Source organism: Panthera uncia, chromosome E1 (assembly GCF_023721935.1).
Source record: "Panthera uncia isolate 11264 chromosome E1, Puncia_PCG_1.0, whole genome shotgun sequence".
Lineage (NCBI taxonomy): Eukaryota > Metazoa > Chordata > Mammalia > Carnivora > Felidae > Panthera > Panthera uncia.
In genome coordinates, this window is record NC_064814.1 from 60,546,249 (window position 1) to 60,565,993 (window position 19,745).

The 19,745-nt window shown below is 61.4% G+C and overlaps 2 protein-coding genes across 3 annotated transcripts in view; one reads left to right on the forward strand and one right to left on the reverse strand.

Annotated features, from left to right (window-relative positions):
- The window catches only part of CORO7 (coronin 7), a 58,491-nt gene that overhangs the window by 7,859 nt on the left and 30,887 nt on the right, over nucleotides 1-19,745 (reverse strand). For both annotated transcript variants that reach the window (XM_049637423.1, XM_049637424.1), the window contains exons 10-15: nucleotides 1,906-1,960; nucleotides 1,472-1,529; nucleotides 1,208-1,353; nucleotides 1,033-1,125; nucleotides 745-876; nucleotides 162-288 (exon numbers count right to left, since the gene is read on the reverse strand). In XM_049637423.1, coding sequence (XP_049493380.1) covers nucleotides 162-288; nucleotides 745-876; nucleotides 1,033-1,125; nucleotides 1,208-1,353; nucleotides 1,472-1,529; nucleotides 1,906-1,960 — 611 coding nt within the window. The remainder of the gene's footprint in view (nucleotides 1-161; nucleotides 289-744; nucleotides 877-1,032; nucleotides 1,126-1,207; nucleotides 1,354-1,471; nucleotides 1,530-1,905; nucleotides 1,961-19,745) is intronic.
- On the forward strand, nucleotides 6,489-17,698 carry VASN (vasorin). The gene is made up of 2 exons (XM_049637425.1): nucleotides 6,489-6,605; nucleotides 15,025-17,698. The coding sequence occupies exon 2, from the start codon at nucleotides 15,035-15,037 to the stop codon at nucleotides 17,066-17,068; it is 2,034 nt and encodes a 677-aa protein (XP_049493382.1). The 5' UTR covers nucleotides 6,489-6,605; nucleotides 15,025-15,034; the 3' UTR covers nucleotides 17,069-17,698.

Sequence of the window (19,745 nt, forward strand, 5' to 3'; positions counted from 1 at the left end):
GTTCACATCATAGCAGGATGGTGCACGACCTGTGCCCAGGCCTCCAGAGAACATCCAGGCTGCCCTCTTACTGCAGACTTACTCCATCCCACAAGGACAGGTGACCCCACCAGGAGGGGAGCAGATGTAGACTGGGTTAGCTCCTGCCCTGATGCACTTACCCAGCAGGCTCTGTAGGGATCTCTGGCTGGGGCTGGTGCCGATACCACTGGTGCTAGAGAGCGAGGGCCCCAGGCTGGAGGGTGTGGAGGGGGAGGTCAGCGAGCTGAGAGGGGAAGAGAAGCCCTCCTGGGGGAGAAACACCCTGGGTCAGCCAGCAGGCCCCCAGTTTCTTGGCCAGAGAGAAAGGGGCACTGGGGTCATCACTCTGGGCCCCACCTCCCAGGCTATGGGACATGCAGGGCAAGCTAAACTTCAGACGGTGGGGACAGTGGGTGGCAGCTGCCAACTCCTGGTTGGTAGGAGAACAGGCAGGCCCCGTATGGTTAACATCTGCCAGTACTTCAAGAGAAACCAGAAACCTAGATTTTTCTGTGAAAGTCTGGCTTTTTAAGTGTTTGCTCAATTTGGAGAACAGCATGAAGTTCTTTGTTTGTGCTTCACATGTTTCTGTCTCTGTTATGCTTGATGATGACTACAAAAGGCTCAGAGACCCTCAGGCAGGCGAACACACTTGGCAGCTTTGACTTAGGCACCAGGATGGTGGCAGGATGGAGAGGAAAGGAAGACCGCCCTGGCACTCACGCTGGGATCCGCATCACCTGCAGGAGTGTCTGCAGGCTGGGCCTGGTCCGGGGAGGGCTCCGCAGGGGGCACCAGGCAGGAAGTGAAGCTGAGGTGGGGCCGCCGAGCTGGGTGGAGGCTAACCTTCTGCACCTGAGGGAAGAACGTGGTGTCCCAGGCAGGGGATAGGGACAAGGAGGGAGACACAGGGCAGCTGAGTTCATACAGCTGGACTGTGGGGTCATGCGTGGGGCAGGTGAAGGCTGGGAGTGGCCAGCCAAGCTGGGGGGCAAGGGTGAGGGCCCCTACCTGCTGGTTGCTCCCCACCCACCAGGCATGGGGATCGGAGGCAGGGATGCAGCCTGCGGTGTCCGGGAACAGGTCCTCATGGAACTCCACAGCCTGTTGGCAGATGGGGACGTACGTGGCCAGTCAGGTCTAGGCCCCCTAGACCTTCCCAGCCCCTCACCCAGGTCCCCCTCACCTTGCGAGGCACGTGGTAGCTGACAGGCACGATGGCCGTGTCGCTCAGCTGCAGGACACGGAGCACCTCACAGCCCATGACAGCCAGTGCCCGCCGGGGCACAAGAGCCGCGCCCCTCAGCACACTCTCAAGGAGGCACTGCGTCACTGTGGGGGACAGCATGGGAAGACAGGTGGGGAGATGCGGGGGTGGGGAGCATGGGAAGAGAGTCAGGGAGGTGGGGGAGGGAAGGCAGGGGGACGGGGAGGAGGGAACAGGGCTTACCTGGGCTCAGCGCTGGCTGCTGCGGGGTCACCTCGTAGCAATACAACTGACTATCACCCTGAAAGGAGCCCAGATTGAGCGCCACTCGCCACCTGCGCCCTGGTGGCCTGGCATGTGCTCCAGATCAGACACCGGCTCCCACCCCTGCGCTCTGGGCTGAGTTCCTCGGTAGACTTCACTGCACACGGAGTAAGAACAGGGCGGCTTCGGGGCTTACAGAGCGCCGGCTGTGAGCTAACACTGCTTGATTGTTGGCCTTGTCCACAAAGCTGACATTCTTGGGAATTACGGTCACGCCAACCTGAAGGCCACTTAGCCTGGCAGAGGTGGAGGGCATCCTGCTATCTCCCAGCAGGCCAGCTAGGTCGAAGGTTGGGGCCTGGCCTGGCCGCCTGGGGGGCTGATGTGGGTGGGCACTCCAGCTTCTCACTTACCTTTCCTGCCAAGACCAGGAGCCCGGTGTCTGGGTCCAGGAGAGGCATCAGAGACCTAAGAGAGAGGGCTGGTAGGCAGGATGCGGCCAGCCACTGTGCCTGAGGGGCAGCTGGGGGGGGGGGGGGGGGGGGCCTCGTGACCCCAGACAGGGGCTCAGGCCACACACCACACTGGCTAGGATTGAGACGGCCCCTCTAGCTGCATCTAGCCTGTCCCGGCTACTCTTCTCTCCTTGTGCTGACTACAGGCCAAGCACATCCCCATGTCCGAGACCTTCCTGCCCTGCCCACCCTCCATCTGCCCACCCTTTTCATCCCAGGACTTGTATGGACCCTGGGCATAAGGGAGCAGGCCCCTCTTTCCACACCTCAGTCCCAAGCTCCATCCCTGGCTCACCACATACGTTCTGTCTCTGGTCCCACCTTGGTCAACCTGGGCATCAGGCCAGAGTTCCCAGGGAAGAGGAGTAAGCGTGCTAGAACCGGGGACTACCTACACCCTTCCCAGTGCAGTTGGCCTGGGCGCACCAGGCCTGCACAAAGGTTTGGGGGCCACCTCCTCAGTTATCCCAGGCTCCTGATGACATCTTAGAGACTCAGAACCTCCCTTGGCATGACTTCGAGCCCCTGTGCCCAAGCCTAAGCCAGGGGCTGGGAGCAGGGCCTCCTTCACCACAGTGCATCCCTGCTGTCCCCACTCTGTTCCTGAGGTGGGGCTCTGCGTGGAGGGGGCAGTGGCTGGGAATATACACCCCAGCATCCCTGCCACTTTGTGGCCAATGGGCTGTCACTGTCCAAGAGAACTCTGACAGGTGCCTTCATCCATTTGTTTCTTCTCTTGGTTTTAGTTTCATGTCCCTGGACCCGAAGTCCTGGACTCTCACTCCAATGCTGCCACTCACCCTCAGACAGAGCCCCTTCCTCATCATGGTTCCAGTGGTCAGAGGTCACCAGCTGTGGCAGCTGCATCCAACCCTCACCCAGGCAACAAAGCTCCCCCACCCCACCCGCCTGTCCCCATCTGGCCAGCTGCCCACCCCCCCTCCCCACCCTGCTGGGAGCCACAGAGTGGGCTGGGAAACTGGGTGGGGCCGTGGGTGTCTCCAAGGCTTCCTGGAGTGCTCTGGGCTGGTCACCTGTGAGTAACAAGGGCTCTAATTACCTTGAGCCGGTAGGGTGAGCCGGGCTCAGAACTGTCTTTCTTGACCTGGTCTATTGCCTTCTCTATGGGGGAGCAGGTGGGCAGGGGGACAAGGTGGGTGTGTGACCTAGGATGGCCCTCCATGCTGATGCTGGCTCCAGTGGGGATGGAAGCAAGTCCCTTCAGCAGCCCCAACAAGACTTTCATTCATTCACTCACTCATCCATTCCCATTCATTCCCTTGTCAAATTATCCATGCCCAGCCCTTGGCTCAGCCTGCAGGTGTGACCAGAAGCGAGTGCAAAAGACCCCACCTCTGTCCTCAAGTTGCTCACAGCTTGGCCTGAGAGGCAGATGCAGCTCCCTCTCCCCCCAACACACAAAACACGTGAAGGCAAAGTTCCCTGAGGACAGCCAGCAGGGAGCCGGGATACCAGACCCTGGCCACAGGGGAGGGGGGTGTTCCATATGCCCCAAAGGGTAAGGAGGAATCAACCAAGCGGGGAGGGTTCCAAGTAGAAAGAGCAGCATGTGCAAAGGCCCTGCAGGTGTGGTAGGCAGATGCACGGTCTTCACGGCGTAAGGAACAGGGCAAAGGACGATGTGGCTGATGGCTTGGGCAGTGATGGTGAGGGGCTGAGCCTCAGGATGGGGTGGGTTGGGGCCAGACAGAACGCGGCCTGGTACCTGAGGAGGGGAATCTTGCCTCCCTCCAATGGACAAGCAACAAGAAGCTGATGGCATGTCTCAAGCGAAGGGAGACAGGACAGAGACCACCACGTGGAGATGGACAGGAGAGGGCAGAAATGAGAATGATGGACTCCACGCACCGTCAGAGAGCAATTGGGATGGAGGGACTCCTGAGGCACCCCGCCCCTGTCACCTTAGCAGGAACTGGGGAACGGGCCTGTGAGTGGCACAGACGGCTCATCCGTGCTCCACACCGACCTCCTCGAGATGCTCCACCTGGCCTCCCTGCACCCTCACCCCGTCAGCCCCAACGGGCCAGCCCACTGACTCAGGTGCTGGGGGGGCGCGGGGGCAGGAAGTCAAGGAGGGCAGGGCTGGCTCCCCCAACAGGTCAGGCCAGTCTTCCTTGCCTCAGGCAGAGCCGTCCACGGGCACAGGGCAGGAAATGGGGTCATGGCACCCAGCCCCAAGGGTTGGCCAACAGCTGGCACGGGCCTGACCCCTGGCCTTGTGAAGAGATCCAAGCCAGGTCTGGGTCTGGAATGCAGAACATAGTTCCGGCCTGGCAGAGGGCCACCAAAGGTGGTAAGAGTTGGCACCTCTCCCGCTGTCACGGTATGGGGCAGGGCTGGCATCTGGGCTGGCCACTGGAAAGGGCTCTGGCCCAGGTCCAGGGGTCTGCCCCAGACCCAAAGTCATAGAAGGTCTACAGCCTAGAGTGGGCCCCTACTTCCAGGCCCAAGTCCCAGAAGATCCAGATACCAGGTCACATGAGGGAGAGGTTGGTGCCTGATAATCTCATCAGCTTTCCTAATATTCCTGCAATTAGCACAGGAAGTACTGCCTGCCAGGAAAAGCTGCTTTAAGAGTTCTCCGGCTCTCCCTGGCAGCGCATCTCTCCCCTTCAGACCCACCAACCTAGACATCCTGGCATCACCACTGGTCCAAAGTAGTCCAGATCTCCTGGATCTGCCCGTGTCACCCAGGCTGGGCAGCCGAGACCCCCTTGGACCAAGCCTAGCCCCACACTCCATTAGAACCAGGTTCTAAGCGGGGCAAGGGGAGGGATACCTTGATGCCATATGAGGGGAGAATGGAAAAACTGGGGAAGGGGTCCCCTGGAAGCTGCCTGTGAACCTCTGCGTGAGTAGTAGCATGGCATGTGTAAGCCCAGGCCCAGCACTGGGGTAAGGGATGCACCCTTTAGGTAGGTGTGTGGGCTCTCTCCATCAGCAACAACTGGACAGGGAGGTGAGAAGCTTGGGGGCCTGTCACAAAGTCCTATTCCTTAGGGAGGGTTAGGTTGCAGCACCACCCCCCAGGGGCATCTGTGGACCCTCCTGAGGGCTCTAGGGAACACAGGGCCATCTCACCGAAGCCACACAGTACCCACTGCAAACTCAAATGCTTCAGGAATGTGAGCGGGTGGAGTGCTCCTGGTGGAAGACACCTGGGAGTTGTGGGGACAGGGGTGGCCAGTGAGCCTCGGCTTCCATCAGAGGGGGCAGCTACTCCTCGGCCCTGGCCCAGAGTTCCTACTGAAGGGCAAGCTGGGAAGTCCCGTTTTGATGTGAAACCACCGGATTTTTCAATGTTGGCAATGGCTTCAAAGTTTTAAAAAGTCCCAAACCAGCCAAATGAAACACACCAGAGATCCAGCACCGGCCCAGGAGCAGAGGTTCACAAGTCATGCCCCACATCTCCATACCAAGACAAGCATGCAATACAGGCCAGGCTGGAGGGGATGGCGGGTACCCCAAAGCCTTCTGGAAGCTGGCAGCTGAGCTGGTCCCCAAAGGCTCTGAGGCATGATTCTGACCACAAACATGGAGCAAGAGGGCAGAGCATTTTCCTGGAATACTCCAAGGCAGGGAGTTTTTCTGGACTAGTCCAGTCCCTGGCACCCACCCCTCCTGCCTGTCAAGGGCCACCATCAGCTGCACCCAGGCCCCACTCACTGAGCGTGAGGCCCAACCTCCCAGTTCATCCCACCCCGTCCAGCACAATGGTAAAAGTGGGGCCTTGGGCAGACGGTCACTTCCCTTCCTGTGTCTCAGTCCCTTCATCTAAAATGTGGAGAATGTGGTCCAGGGATGCTCACCTCCCTGAAAGCCCTCATGGCTAAAAGCACCCCCAAACTCAGATTTGGCATTAGAGATTGTACTTAAGAGGCTCTCAGAGGGCTCTCTGTGGCCTGCCCAAAAGTTTTTGAAATTGGGATTAGCTACCAACAATAACACATTGACAGATTTCACCTCAAAAAAAACAAACAAACAAAAAACAAGAAAAAAACCAAAAAACAGATTTGCAGTTTCTGTTGAAAAACCTGCAACTCTCACAGACTGGGGCAGGTCATAGGGGTTGAGCCCTTACACCAACCCTCACCCACCCACTCCGGCCTCTCCAGGTCCCCACAAACTCTGGGGTCAGTCCTCAAGTTTGTATTACCCTTATATCACCTGCCTGTTGTGTCACAGGCATCCGGGTTTGGGACTCTTGGCCTCGATATTCTCTTCTTTTTCACACGAAAAACAGGGGCCCGCCCAGGGTTGTATGGCGAACTAGTGGCAGACCAGACTGGAGCGCGGGACTCCTGATTCCCTCAGTCAGGAGGTGGAGTATTAGGTTGCCCGGCGGAACGACCCCTTCAGCGGAGAGAGGAGGCGGGTCTCTGTCGGCCCCGCCCCGCCCCATGGGGAGCGGCCCCGCCCCCGACCCTTAAAGAGCGACCCGCCTCCTAGCCAGCCGACTCCGCAGCCCAAACCCCGGGCGGGGAGACACCGACGCTGCTGCCTCGGGACCCTGGAACCAAGGACGCTTCCAGGCCGGCCGGCCCACCCCGCCCGGCTCCCGCCGCCGCCGCCGCCCGGTGAGTGTCTGCCGGGCTGGGGCGCTGCGGGCGGAGACGGGGGGGCGCTAGGGGGCGGGCTGTGCAACGCGCTGATCACGCGCGCGAACCCCCCCTATCGCGCGCACACGCACTCAGGACCGACACCTGGACCCCAGCCCCGCACGATCACCCGGGCGCAGGGCGGGCGGGCCCCGTGCACCCCCTGCCCGCGCCCGAGTCGACCCCTCCTCCTGTAGTCCCGGACAACCCACGGCCGCGCGCGCGCACAAGGCTCACGGGCCAGTAGCCGGCAGGGCTGCGAGCAGACAAAATAAACACCCCCTCCCTCGCTTCCTCCTCCCACGGCTGGGCCCTCCGGCATGACTAGTTTTATGAATCAAACCCCTTTGAGGGGATAGCCAAGCCATAGTCTTGAGTTACTTTTACCTCCTGGAGTGGGACACTCTGGTTCAGGGCCTGGAGCCCTCCGTGCCCCTGTGCAGATCTGGGCAGATCGGCCGCCTGGGTATTGAGGACCCTTGTCACCCAGGGCAGAGCAGGGGGCCAATAGGCATGCAACCCTGAGGAGGAGTCGGGGGTGGCTACGAGGTATTTGACGCCCCATGGGTCACGAGGGACAGACCTTGGCTGGCTTGGACCCTTCATTTTCCAGATATTAGGGTGTTCTGTCTCTGCCTCTGCCATGGACAGGGCTCTGCTTGGGCTATGAACCCAATGGCCTGGAGCCAGCTTAGTCCTTTGTGTCCCTGGGCTGGCAGCTCTGGGGCCTGAGGGCTGCTGAGGTCCCCTGTGGTCACTGGCAGGCCAGGCAATTGGTGCCAACCATTCTGCCTTGCCCCCATTCGTTAAAGATTACCACACCAGGGTCACTGACTGCCTCTCCTGCTGGGGCCCAGGGGTGGAGTCTGAAAGGTGGGAAGGAGGAAATGGCCCTGAGGGTCCCAGTGTCCCCCCCGCTTGCCTTTTGGCAAAGGCAGGTGAGGTTCTGGAAGAGGCACCAGGACGCAGAGCCCTCTTCTCCAGGCCTAAAGCTTCTGGGGCTGGGTAACTGTACTAAAATTTAAAGGTTCCTTCCCAGTCAGCTGGACTTTGAGTGTTGGGAGCATAGAAGGGTAGCTAGGTGGGTGCCCTCCAAGTGCGGTCCATTTGAACTGACTCAGAGGGTAGCGAAGTCCAGCATGGGCCCAGCTGTTGGCAAGGCCCAAAAGGGATAAAGCAGGCGGGTGGGGGGATGGGAGAGCAGTCCCCTGGGCTGGCTGTCTTCTCCCAGGGGACTCAGCCCCCAGAGCTTCTGTAAACAGAGTGTCAGAGGCAGGAAGAGGGCTCTGGTAATGAGCAGCCCAGCTGGATTCCCTCCAGACCATTATCTGGCCCAGGGAGGGGGGATGAGCACACACGTGCCAGGCTGGGGGCCTGGGCACTGCCTGTCCCCACCTCCCCCAGTTGCAGACTGAAACAGCTACCCTGGGACCTGTGGGTCCAGAGGGTCAGATGGGGTCAGTGGGGAGTTGCTGTCCAGGGCATTTGCTTTCTCCACACTCTGGAAGTGGGGGAGGAGGGATTGAACACAAAAAGCCAGACCCGTGCTCTCCTTAGGAAGCCTCCTCCGGCAGGCATGGAGATGCCCTGGGCAGGAGACGGGTCCACAGTCTCTTGACTCCCATTCCTGACACCCCTACTAATGCCTTGGGGGGGCTGGAACAAGTCCCACGTAAAGATAGTTGAGTCCCCATGGGGTCTTATAAGTGAACCCCATCCCTGAGCTGGGCAGCTCCTGGGAAAAGGAAAATGGGGTCTCAGGTGGGCCCAGGAGGTAGCTCCCACCTCAGCAGGCCAGCCAGCCAGCCCCCTTGGGGACCAGAGAGAAGGCTAGGGTGAGTCTGTCCCACAGAAGCATCCCTGACCATTGGGAGGCCCTGAGCTCTTGGAAAGGGCAACAGTGCCACCTAACCCGGTTAGTGACCCCTCCTATAAGCCCCCCTCAGCTCCCCTTAAGAGTCCCTCCCTGAGCCAGGGAGCCCAAGGCTCTGCACTGCCAAGAAAACCAGCTCCCCTCACTGCTGTGGAATTTGCAAGATTTCTTGGAGAAGGGGGAGGGTGTGTGTGTGTGTGTGCGCGCGCGCGCGCGTGTGTGTGTGTGTGTGTGTGTGTGTGTGTGTGTGAGAGCACAGCCCAATGGGCGTGTGTCTGGCGTGGGCATGTGTCTGCGCGCGCGTGACTGGAACAGGGCTGTGTTTGGGGGCGGGCAAGGGTGCTGCGGGAGTCTGAGTGCACCACAGGCGGACAGGGGCTCAGCCTTCTTCCTTTTATCGGTTTCCACATTCCAGAGTCAGCCGGATTGCTTTCCCTCAGCTGGCTGGTCCGCCTGGCCGGCCAGGCCCTCAAGCCTCCCCCACTTTTCCTCATTCCAGCCTCTCTGGGTATGAGGAGGCTGAAGCAGGCTTCCTTGAGCCACCTTGGTTTTGGAGGGTAGAGGCAGGCAAGGGGCCAGTTCTCCAGGTTGGGGATGGTCCCCCAACCAGTCTCCTCCAGGGGAATGCAATAAGGCTCTGACATTCCTCCGCGGCTGCCTGAGAGATTTAATTAAAGAGGGAGGAGAGAACTGGCTTGCATTGAGAAGGGGCTGGGGCTGGGGCAGTCACTGGGGCCCCTGTTGGCCCTGGGCCTGGACGGGCAGCAGTAAGAATTGAGAGACCCAGGCACAGGGGACCAGGTTGTGGCTCCCCTGAGCCACTCGTGGACCCCAGAAAAGGCCATTTCTGCCACAGGGAAACTGAGTACCCTGGGCACGGCAAATGAGAAGGGCAAGACCCCTCTAGGGCCACTTACTTCTCAGTCCCTGCCTAGGCCCCAGACAACCTGGGCCCAGCTGGCTTGGGCTGGTGACCTCCCTTGGTGACTAAGGTCTTCCTCTGGCAAATTCAGGGTTAATTGCAGGGTTAGGGCCTTCCTTGATGAATGCTTGGCCCTGGGTGGGGACAGGGCAGCAAGGCAGCCCTGCGTCTGACTGGGCCCAGCCCCCGTGGCATCACACCTGCGTGTGCGGATGGTAGCATCTGGACTGGCCTATTTCTAGTTGGGCTGCAGCCACCAAATAGCTTCTGGGGCAGCAGGTGTCCTCTCCCAACAGAGTGGCACCTCTCCTGACTGAAATGACATATCTCGCCGCCCTGAGGGCCCACTTGAGCAGAATGGCTTTAGTCACTGGTCTCCCAGCCCTGGGCTGACAGGTCTGGTAGCTGCCAAGTCATCCATGGTGCCAAAGAAGGCAGCCACTTGGGGCCAGGCAGCTCCTGCCTTGGAGGAGTGGGGGCAGTGGGGAGGAGGGCCCAGCTCCTGCTCTTCTAGCGCTGCCAGCCAGCCACACCTGCCACATTTTTTGGGGATCCACACCCCTCCCCAGACAGGGAGAGAAGACTGACATCCAGACTGTCCCCCTTTGCAACCTTCTGCCCCAGTGTCTGTAGGGGCGACTCACCCAAGGAGCCTCTCCTACACAACTCTGCCGGGGCCTTATCCCAGAAGTTCTCATTTAATTGCCCCAAGTTAGGGGTAGGGGTGGTAGTGGTGGTGGCGGAGGGCATCAGGAACTTTCCAAAGCTTCCCAGATGATTCTGATGTGCAGCTGGGGTTGAGAAACCTCTGGGTTATAGGTGGGAAACAGAAACCCAGAAAGGGAAGGAAACTGGATGGGGTCATGAAGTGGTGTCTGGGCCTCATCTGTAGAATGAGCAGAGCTGGCTGGGGAGGTACACAGAGTAAGGCAGAGAGGCGGAGACTAGTAAGGACTCCCAGCTTCATCACAGGGTCTGACTAAGGCCCCCAGCCCCACCTCAGCCCCTTCCCCTGAGGGCCTAGGACAGAGATTCTGACCTCTCAGCTTTGCTGTGCCCCAGGGATGGGGAGATAGGCGGACCCAGCCCAGGCTCTGAGCCTCCTCAGACACGTCAGCGAAACCGGAGCCAGCCGTCCTGGCCGCCGGCATGGTCCCCGCCTGCCTGGGGGGTTGGCAGACTCCTGGGCTGGGCTGCTGCCAGGCCTGGCCAGCAGTACTTAGCCTGGGGGGGGGGGGGGGGGGGGCGGGAAGCACTGGGAGCCAGAGGCCCAGAGTCTCAGGGTCTCAGGGTCAGACCTGCAGCACCTGACCCCTGTGCCCACTCTGCAGTGTCTGGCACAGGAAGGGGCTGTGCTGGCCTCATCTGTTCATCTGTCCAACCCTATTCCCTCCAGCCTTGTGGCCTTCCCCAGGAGCAGTGAGATGAGCAGCCTAAGGTCTGATGTGGTCACACAAATGCCTGGGTTCCACCCACTCACCAGTCCCTGCCTGACCCAGTGCCTGTGTGTGAGTGGGTGCCTCCAGGTGTCCCCTACACTCATAAGTGGGTGGGGGCACCAGGATCCCCCTGAGAGCTCCTCCCTCTGCTCCCTTTCCCCACCTCCAGGTCATAGGCTGAAGGGGGGCTGGCCAAAGGTCAGCTCATTCCCCCACCCACTGCCAGAACTAAATACACCCCTCATCAGTCGGCTTTCTCCAATTCCTACTCTCCCACACCCAAGGGTGGAGGAAAGAGGGCAGCCTCTGCATGGAAGCCTCCCCTGGACCCAAGGGACCTCCTGTCTGTGCTGAAAGTGGCACAAAACCCCCCTCACACCATGGCATCCTCACCCTGTATGTGCAGAAGGCAGGGCTCAGGTTTTATGGGTAACACCTTCAGTAACAAATGTTTACTGAGCACTTAGCATGTGCTCCAAGAACAAACTAAACAGCCCTGACAATGAGGCGCTATAACCAGGACCCCTCCCAACTCCCCGCCTTCACAGATGAGAAGGGAAGTAAAGGGCCATGGCCAGGCTCTCATACAGCTAGGCTGGGACTGCGGACAGTGGGACCTTAAAGCCCCATCCCAGCAACTGTCCCCTGGAGGGCAGCAAGGCCAGCAGCAAGAGCCTGGGCCTCTGTTTCCTGCCTCTTCCCATCACACCACGGTGGGGCCAGGTCAAGGCAAGTCTGCAGAGTCCAGGTTTAAGAGAAGAGAACTGGACCCTTTGCCCTCCTCCCACCCCACCCCCCAAAGCCTCAGGGCTGCCTCCAAAAGTCTCCCCCCACCCTCTGCAGAGGGAAAGGTCCTACCTCCCTGCCTTGGGTCAGCAGATCAGATATCAAAGCCCAGGCCCCTAGTCCTTCAGAGCTGCTGGAATGGTAATGGCCAGGAAAGCCGTGACCTCCCATGAGAGACCCCACCCCCAAAGCACACACACACCAGAACGAGCCCAGACAGGCAGAATCACTCCCAGAACTTGTTAAAAGAACTTCCCCATTTAAAAACAAACAGAACAACACACAACTACAACTCTGGGTGCTCAGAACAACTCCAGAGAGTGAGGCAGGGCTGGGGTGAAAACGAGGCCCAGAAGTGAACAGGGACTTGGGAAGCTACTTAGGGGCTGAACTTGGGCCTACACTCAGGTCTCTATCTCCTGTAGCTCTACTGCCCACCCCCTCCATGGTCAGTCTTCACCTTCTGGGTCCCTTCTGGGGACTCTGTGGTCTCCTCTTGGTGCCAGGACAGCCCACAGCGGAGCCCCCAGAGCCGCCAGCACCCACCTTCCCATTTCCCAAAGCCCCCATGCTGACTCCTCACTGGGCAGGTGGAGCAGGGCTCTACATCCTAGCTGCTGCCTGCTGGGGTCTTCCCAGCCCAAGATGCCGATTGCTCTTGTGGCCCAGCCCCTGCTCCCCACCAACTCGGCCAAATTGCCGCTCTATGGCTAGATGGACCTACAGCGAGCGTCTCTGCCTCCCTCCCCCGTGATGACTTTATTGATTAAAGGGCCAACAGACTATGGAGTGAAGCCCAGAGCCCAGGCTGATGCCTCCTCCGTGTAGACTGGGGAACACCCTCCAGCATGCACCCCAGGCCCCCAGGGGCCACGCCTGGCTGCTCTGTGTTTAAGCGCTTCCAGTCGTAGGAGGTGCTGCCTGTAACGCCTGGGCAGACAGCGGAGAAACAGAGGCTCTGAGAGAAAAACGCAGTCTATGGCCTCATGGCTGGGATGCCCCTGGCCCAGGTTGCCTGACTGGAGCATGAGCTCTTAACTACGACCTTATACAAAACCCAGAGGGAGCTGAAGCCACAGGGGTGGCCACGTGTAGGGTCCCCTCCCATCCTGGAGCCTGGCTGCTCCCTTCCTGACCCTGCCGGCCCCACGGGGAGGGCTGATTCAGGGGGAAGCGGCTCACCCCACACGTGGATGTGGGGGGTGGGGGTCGCACACAGCCCACATCTGGAGGCCAGGCCACACCCACGGCCTTCTGAGTCAGTGAGGGTGGAACGGGTCCACTCCGGGGAGGAGGCTGGGTGCGGTGCACGCAGCCCCCTCGGGACGGTGCCGGCAGGGCCAGCAGGGGCACAAAGCCTTCCAGGTTCTGGTCCAAGCGTCATCTGAGATTCAGCACGAGGCCCTGCCCCAGCACTCACACTTGGCAAAGGTGAGCTAGGCATGCTCTGGGACACACGGGAGCAGGCAGGGTCTCCCCTCGGGGTGGGGATGGTAGAGCCAGGACCTTAGACAGCCAGGGAAGGGGCACCAGCTGGAGGTCGAGGAAGGCCTCCCTGGCTGGCCTGTGAAAGGTGGTCATCGGTGTTAACTAGGGGCGCAGAGGCTGATAGCCCCTCTTCTCTGGCACAGGGGACCCTGCAGGCAGGCCGGGCCTGGGCGGGCCCAACCTGGGTAGCAGGCCTTTACCTAGAGCTGGTCTCCCCAGTGACTTGTCTAGTCTGTCCTGGGACCACCTGCCCCCCCTCTTCTGCCTCACATTGCTGGAGCCCATGTTCCTGGGGGAGGAGCCCGACGGAGGGCAGTGGGGCAGAACACAGGCTGGATTGGGGTGGGGGGCACGTTACCTGCCATGGCCTGATGGCTGGCAGGCATGGGGGAAGGGGAGGCTGAGGCCCAGCACAAAAGGCCCTTGTGTGAGCAGAAGGCGCCTGGAGGGGAGGAGTGCTGGCCTCTCAGGGACTCTAGGGGCCCAGAGAGTGGGGACTGCTGCTAGGGTGGCCCCTGGGCTCCTCACAGGAACCTGAGTGAAGGGGGGCCCGTGCTGTGGCCCCATTCTGTCTTGAGCAGTTCCAACTACGAGCTGGGGCCCAGAACAGCAGAGGGAGCACCCCCCCCACCCCGCCCCGGGCAGGACTGGGCCCCACATCAGGAGGGGAGGACCATCATGGACTGCAGGCCTAGCTGCACCTGGACGTGGTTAAGGACCTGGGCTCCGGCTCAGATTTCCCGGCAGTGGGGCGGCAAATCACTGCACCTCCTGGAGCCCCCCTCTCTCCTATCATCTGGGAGCAATGAGAATAGTTTCCACCTGCTGTGGCTGCTGGGGGTGCCACGCGAGGGGACCATAAATGCTCAGTGTGCCAACAAGGGGAAGGAGTGTGCCTGCCGCTCCTCATTCTCAGTGCTCTGGCCAGAGCACACCCCAAGAAACAGCAGACAAACCAATCTGCAGAATGTTTCTAGGCCCAGCCCTGCTTCTGGGGCCACCCCGCAACCAGTGTCCCTCCACCTGCCCCGGGTCAGTCTGGGGAGGCCAGGACCCCCACCTTTAGATCTGTCATCACACCTCAGAGATGAGAGCTCTGAAGACCAGGGGACACCTGCCAAGGGCTTAGGCCCTCCTCTGCCCCCTCCCGTAGGAGCGTCCCCCACCCTGGCCAAGTCCTGGCGGGCCCTCAGCTCCCATATGGGGCAGGTCTGACTTCATAAGTGGAAAAACACCGATCCCATAGTTTCCGTGTGAAGTCTTCCCGCCGCAGTCTCTCTCACTTGGAGGACACAGAGCGTGGCGGCAGGGGCCAGCGGCACGGGGCAGTCAGCTTCTCTGCTTACGCGCTGGCTGCCCGCCCCTTCTCTCCCAGACGCTGTGGGGAGGGGCTGCCGCTCTAGGACCCACCACGCTCCCTCCTGGCCTGTCCACCTCAGCAGAGGCAAGGGGGGGAGGAGGGGTGGGGCTGGAACTGCAGGGAGGGCACAGAGCCTGATGCTTTCTGACCACGTGTTCTCCCTGAGCCGCAGAGGCAAGAGGGCTGGGGTTAAGGAGAAGGGGATTTTCATGATCACTGAGTGTCTGGGGGCCAGCCTCCCTGTGCACACATCAGCCCACTAAACCCTGGTGACAGCGCAGGAAGTAGCAACTGATAGCCTAACGAAGTCATGTGACTGCTCAAAGTCACTCAGTGAGAGACTGATGGGGCCGGGGCAGGAACGAGGCCAGGGCACTGGGGACCTGACTCATAACTACTGTGCGCTGTCAGATTTGGGGGCAGGGAGTGACGAAGGGGGCTGGGAATTCCCTTCTTGGTCCTTCCTGGCGTGGCTGTCCCCTGGGTCCCTGACTCATGGTCTCCTGTCTCTACCACTTCTCTGCTCCCAGGACCCAGAAGATGTACCCCAGAATCCCTCTGCCCCCAATGCTGCCGCCACTGCTGCTGCTGCTGCTGGCCCCAGGCCCCGGAGTGCAGTGCTGCCCGACAGGCTGCCAGTGCAACCAGCCGCAGACGGTCTTCTGTGCTGCCCGCCAGGGAACCACAGTGCCCCGGGACGTGCCCCCTGACACAGCAAGCCTTTATGTCTTCGAGAACGGCATCACCACACTCGATGCAGGCAGCTTTGCCAGCCTGCCAGGGCTGCAGCTCCTAGACCTGTCACAGAACCAGCTCGCCAGCCTGCCCGGCGGGGTCTTCCAACCACTCGCCAACCTCAGCAACCTGGACCTGACTGCCAACAGGCTGCGCGAGATCACCAACGAGACCTTCCGCGGCCTGCGGCGCCTAGAGCGCCTCTACCTGGGCAAGAACCGCATCCGCCACATCCAGCCCGGAGCCTTTGACACACTAGACAGCCTCCTGGAGCTCAAGCTGCAGGACAACGAGCTGCGGGCCCTGCCCCCGCTGCACCTGCCGCGCCTGCTGCTGCTCGACCTCAGTCACAACAGCCTCCCGGCCCTGGAGCCTGGCACCTTGGACACTGCCAACGTGGAGGCACTGAGGCTGGCCGGCCTGGGACTGCGGCGGCTGGACGAGGGGCTCTTTGGCCGCTTACGCAACCTCCATGACCTGGATGTGTCCGACAACCAGCTGGAGCGAGTCCCGCCGGCCATCCGGGGCCTCCGGGGACTGACACGCCTGCGGCTAGCCGGTAACACCCGCATTGCCCAGCTGCGGCCCGAGAGCCTGGCCGGCCTGGTGGCCCTGCAAGAGCTGGACCTGAGCAACCTGAGCCTGCAGGCGCTCCCACACGAGCTCTCTACCCTCTTCCCCCGCCTGCGACTCCTGGCGGCCGCCCGCAACCCCTTCAACTGCGTGTGTCCCCTCAGCTGGTTTGGCCCTTGGGTGCGGGAGAGCCGCGTAGCACTGGCCAGCCCGGAGGAGACACGCTGCCACTTCCCACCCAAGAACGCTGGCCGGCTGCTCCTAGACCTTGAATATGCTGACTTTGGCTGCCCAGCCACCACCACCACGGCCACGGCACCCACCACAAAGCCCATGGCTTGGGGGCCAACTCTCTCACCTTCCAGTCCAGCTCCCACCTGGCTCAGCCCCACGCAGCCTGCCACGGAGGCCCCCAGCCTGCCGCCTGCCGCCCCACCCACTCTGGGAGCTCCCCCGAGGCCCCAGGACTGCCCAGCGTCCATCTGCCTCAACGGGGGCACCTGTCACCTGGGGGTGCACGGCCACCTGGAGTGCCTGTGCCCTGAGCTCTTCACGGGCCTCTACTGCGAGAGCCGGGTGAGGCAGGGGCCCCAGCCCAGCCCCGCCCCGGCCACGCCGGAGCCGCCGAGGCCCCTGCCCCTTGGCATCGAGCCAGCGAGCCCCACCTCCCTGCGTGTGGGGCTGCAGCGCTACCTGCAGGGCAGCACCGCACAGCTCAGGAGCCTCCGCCTCACTTACCGTAACCTGTCAGGTCCCGACAAGCGGCCGGTGACGCTGCGGCTGCCCGCTTCGCTTGCTGAGTACACAGTCACCCAGCTGCGGCCCAACGCCACCTACTCCATCTGCGTCAGGCTTCTGGGGGCCGGGCGGGTGCCCGAGGGCGAAGAGGCCTGTGGGGAGGCCCGCACACCCCCAGCCGTCCGCTCCAACCATGCCCCTGTCACCCAGGCCCGGGAGGGCAACCTGCCGCTCCTCATCGCTCCCGCCCTGGCTGCAGTGCTCCTGGCCGCACTGGCTGCCGTGGGGGCAGCCTACTGTGTGCGGCGGGGACGGACGGCAGCGGATGCCACTCACGGCAAAGGGCAAGTGGGGCCAGGGACTGGGCCCCTGGAGCTGGAGGGGGTGAAGGCCCCCTTGGAGCCAGGCCCCAAGGCGACTGAGGGCGGTGGGGAAGCTCCACCCAGTGGGCCGGAGTGTGAGGTGCCTCTCATGGGCTACCCGGGGGCCAGCCCCCAGGGGCCCCTCCCCACTAAGCCCTACATCTAAGCCCGGAAGCGACAGGCTGCCAGGCCAGGCTCTCAGCCCTGCTGGACCCGCCAGCACCCTCCTGCTGCCAGACCAAGGAAGTTCTCGGATCCCTACAAAGAGGACACATCAAGGTGAGGGCTGTGTGACCAGAGCAAGATCCTGCCCCTCAGTCTCCTCATCTGTGAGATCCTGGGACGCAGGTGACCACCTCTAAGGTGGCGCTATGCCTGAGTGCCTACGAGGACGGCATCTGCCCGGTTCTCTGCAACGTGCACCTTCCCTGGGGAAGGGTGGGGCGGGCCCTGCCGTGTGCTGGTAACACAGGCCCAGGGCTGCCAGGCCCCCCCCTCCCAGGAGATCCTGGGGGCCAGTGAAGGAAGCCCCCAGAAAGACAGCAGAGGGAGAGAAAGGCTGGGGATGGGGCATGTGGCCCAGCCTCGGCCCCAAGGAGCAAAGGAACAAAAGAAACTGGAAAGACAGACGCTTAGGAACATGTTTTGCTTTGGTTTTTAAAAATATATTTATAAGAGATTCTTTCCCACTTATTCTGGGAAAATGTTTTTCAAACTCAGAGACAAGGACTTTGGTTTTTGTAAGACAAACAATGATATGAAGGCCTTTTGTAAGAAAAATAAAAGATGAAATGAGTGTGTTTCTCTGGCATGGCCCAGGGTACCTGGGTGGGTGTGGAGGTAAGCGGGAGGCCAGAACCCCCAGGGTGGGAGGGCTGCCGCTGAGGACTGTGCCAGGGTGGCCTGCCCTCCCGGGATCCTGCCCTGGGCTGTGTCTGCCCAGCCTCAGCTGGGGTGCCTGATTCAGTCTCTTGTTGAGACTGGGATGCAGGCCGGAGCCAGACGGGAGCTGGGCAGCTCCTAACCTTGAAGGAGAGGAACATGAGGGCAGCCTTACCTTGCCCAGGCCCAGTGGTCAGCCAGCAGGAACTGTACTGCCCCTGTGAAGCTGGGGAGGGCTCGTAGCAGATAAAGACCGAAAGACCGAGAGGGTCTGCAAGGGCTCCTCCTCAGGGAAGGGCCTGACAGGCAGTTCACCGCCTACCTTCCTCTGTGGAGGGAGTGCGCCTACTGCAGCAGGAGCCTGTGTCCGGGGCCCGGCACGACACACAGCCCAGCCCTGCCTGCAGTCCTGATGCCCTTCCGCATGGGCTCGGGCTGGGAAAGCTTGCTCCCGGCCTCCTGTTCCAGCTGCAGAAAGGCACCTTGGAGGGGCAGCATGGATCCTGAAAGGCAGGAATCCTCTGGTGAGTGTGAAGGGACCCAGCCAGGGCTGTTTGGGGCAGGTGGCCCAGGGACAGGACAAAAGGTCTGAGCCTGGCTTGTGAAGGCCTGGTAGCCCTGTGATGCCCCTTTACTCTCTGCATTTGGGATGTGCCCAGGCTTTCCAGAAACCCCGGAAGTGGGAGTGTTTTCCAGGAAAGCCGCAGGCTGTGTGGGGGCAGGGCCAAGGATGTAGAGTGCAGTTCTGGCCCAGACTGGGTGCTGGAAGCTTGGGAACAGGGACGGATACACAGCACCTTCTCCCATGACCGTGGGACAGGAGGCAAAGTGGGCCCTGAGGCCTCAGAGAGGTGCTGTGACTGCTGAGCAAGCCTCCCCGAAGCCCCGAGCCTGTGTCTCCTCTGTGGGTCATGGCTCCTGGGCCTCACCAGCCTCACCCTGGCTGGAAGGAGGCAGCCCAGTCAGGTCTGGGGAGCAGGCCCTGTGGCTCAGGGCGTTGATGTCAGCGCCGAGTCAGGCCCAGCCACGCGAGGCTCTGGATTCAATTAGTGGCTGCTGAGGGTTCTGGCATGGGAAGGGAGGAGGTGGGCGGTGGGTCGTGTCGGGCAGCAGAGGATGGTGGCAGTGAGCCTGGGTGGGGCCCCTTCTTCCTGAGGCAGCGGCGGCAGCCCAGGTGGATTTCCTGTGAGCCTGGGTCCCATTAGGGGAGCAGTATGGCGAGGCCTGCCCTCCCCCTCGGCAGCCCTGTCAAAGGGGCCATTGTGGGCCCACGGGCCGCTGCTGAACACAGCGTGGCTGCTGAATAAATGTTTTCATTGCAAAGCCAAACCTGGCCTAGTGGGATGGCAGGGAGTGAGGGGGGGAGGTGGGACCTAAAGAAAGGGGCTAAACGCTTACTCCAGCCCTCCCAGAAAAGGGATTTGGGGTATCCCAGCAGATCAGGAGCTAGGGGATGAAGGGGTGGGGCGGGGGCAGGGGCAGAGTGGGAGACCAAGCCAAGATACAACCCTTACCCAGGACAATGCCCACGGCTCTGGGGCAGGGTCCAGGGAAAGATGTAGGGAAACGCCAATTCTGACTGCTGGGTTTTTGCTGCCACAGGCCCTGTGCCATACGGGCTACACACGCTCCCACTAATGCCCAGCAAATCCTCTCCAGAAGAGAACCACAGCCTGGGAGAGGTGAGCTGGCAGCTTGCTCACCGCAGGCGGGGATAGGATCCCAACACGGGCTCCCTGGCCCAGGATGGGGTGGCCAGCCACGTGGGCGTCCAGGAGAGGGGCAGGGCCACTGTGAACAGCAGAAGCTCCGCAGTGGGAAGCAGCAGAAACTGAACCCCAGCCTCCACCCTGCACAGCCTGGCTGCTGGGGTGTTCTCAACAGAGGATCGACTTCTCTGGCCTCCACTGCCTCTGAAGTAACCGGAGGAGAGACATCCCCACCTGCCTGTGGCTGACGAT

Excerpts from the sequence above, each read along its gene's own strand:
- VASN (XM_049637425.1), top strand. The coding sequence starts at position 15,035 with ATGTACCCCAGAATCCCTCTGCCCCCAATGCTGCCGCCACTGCTGCTG.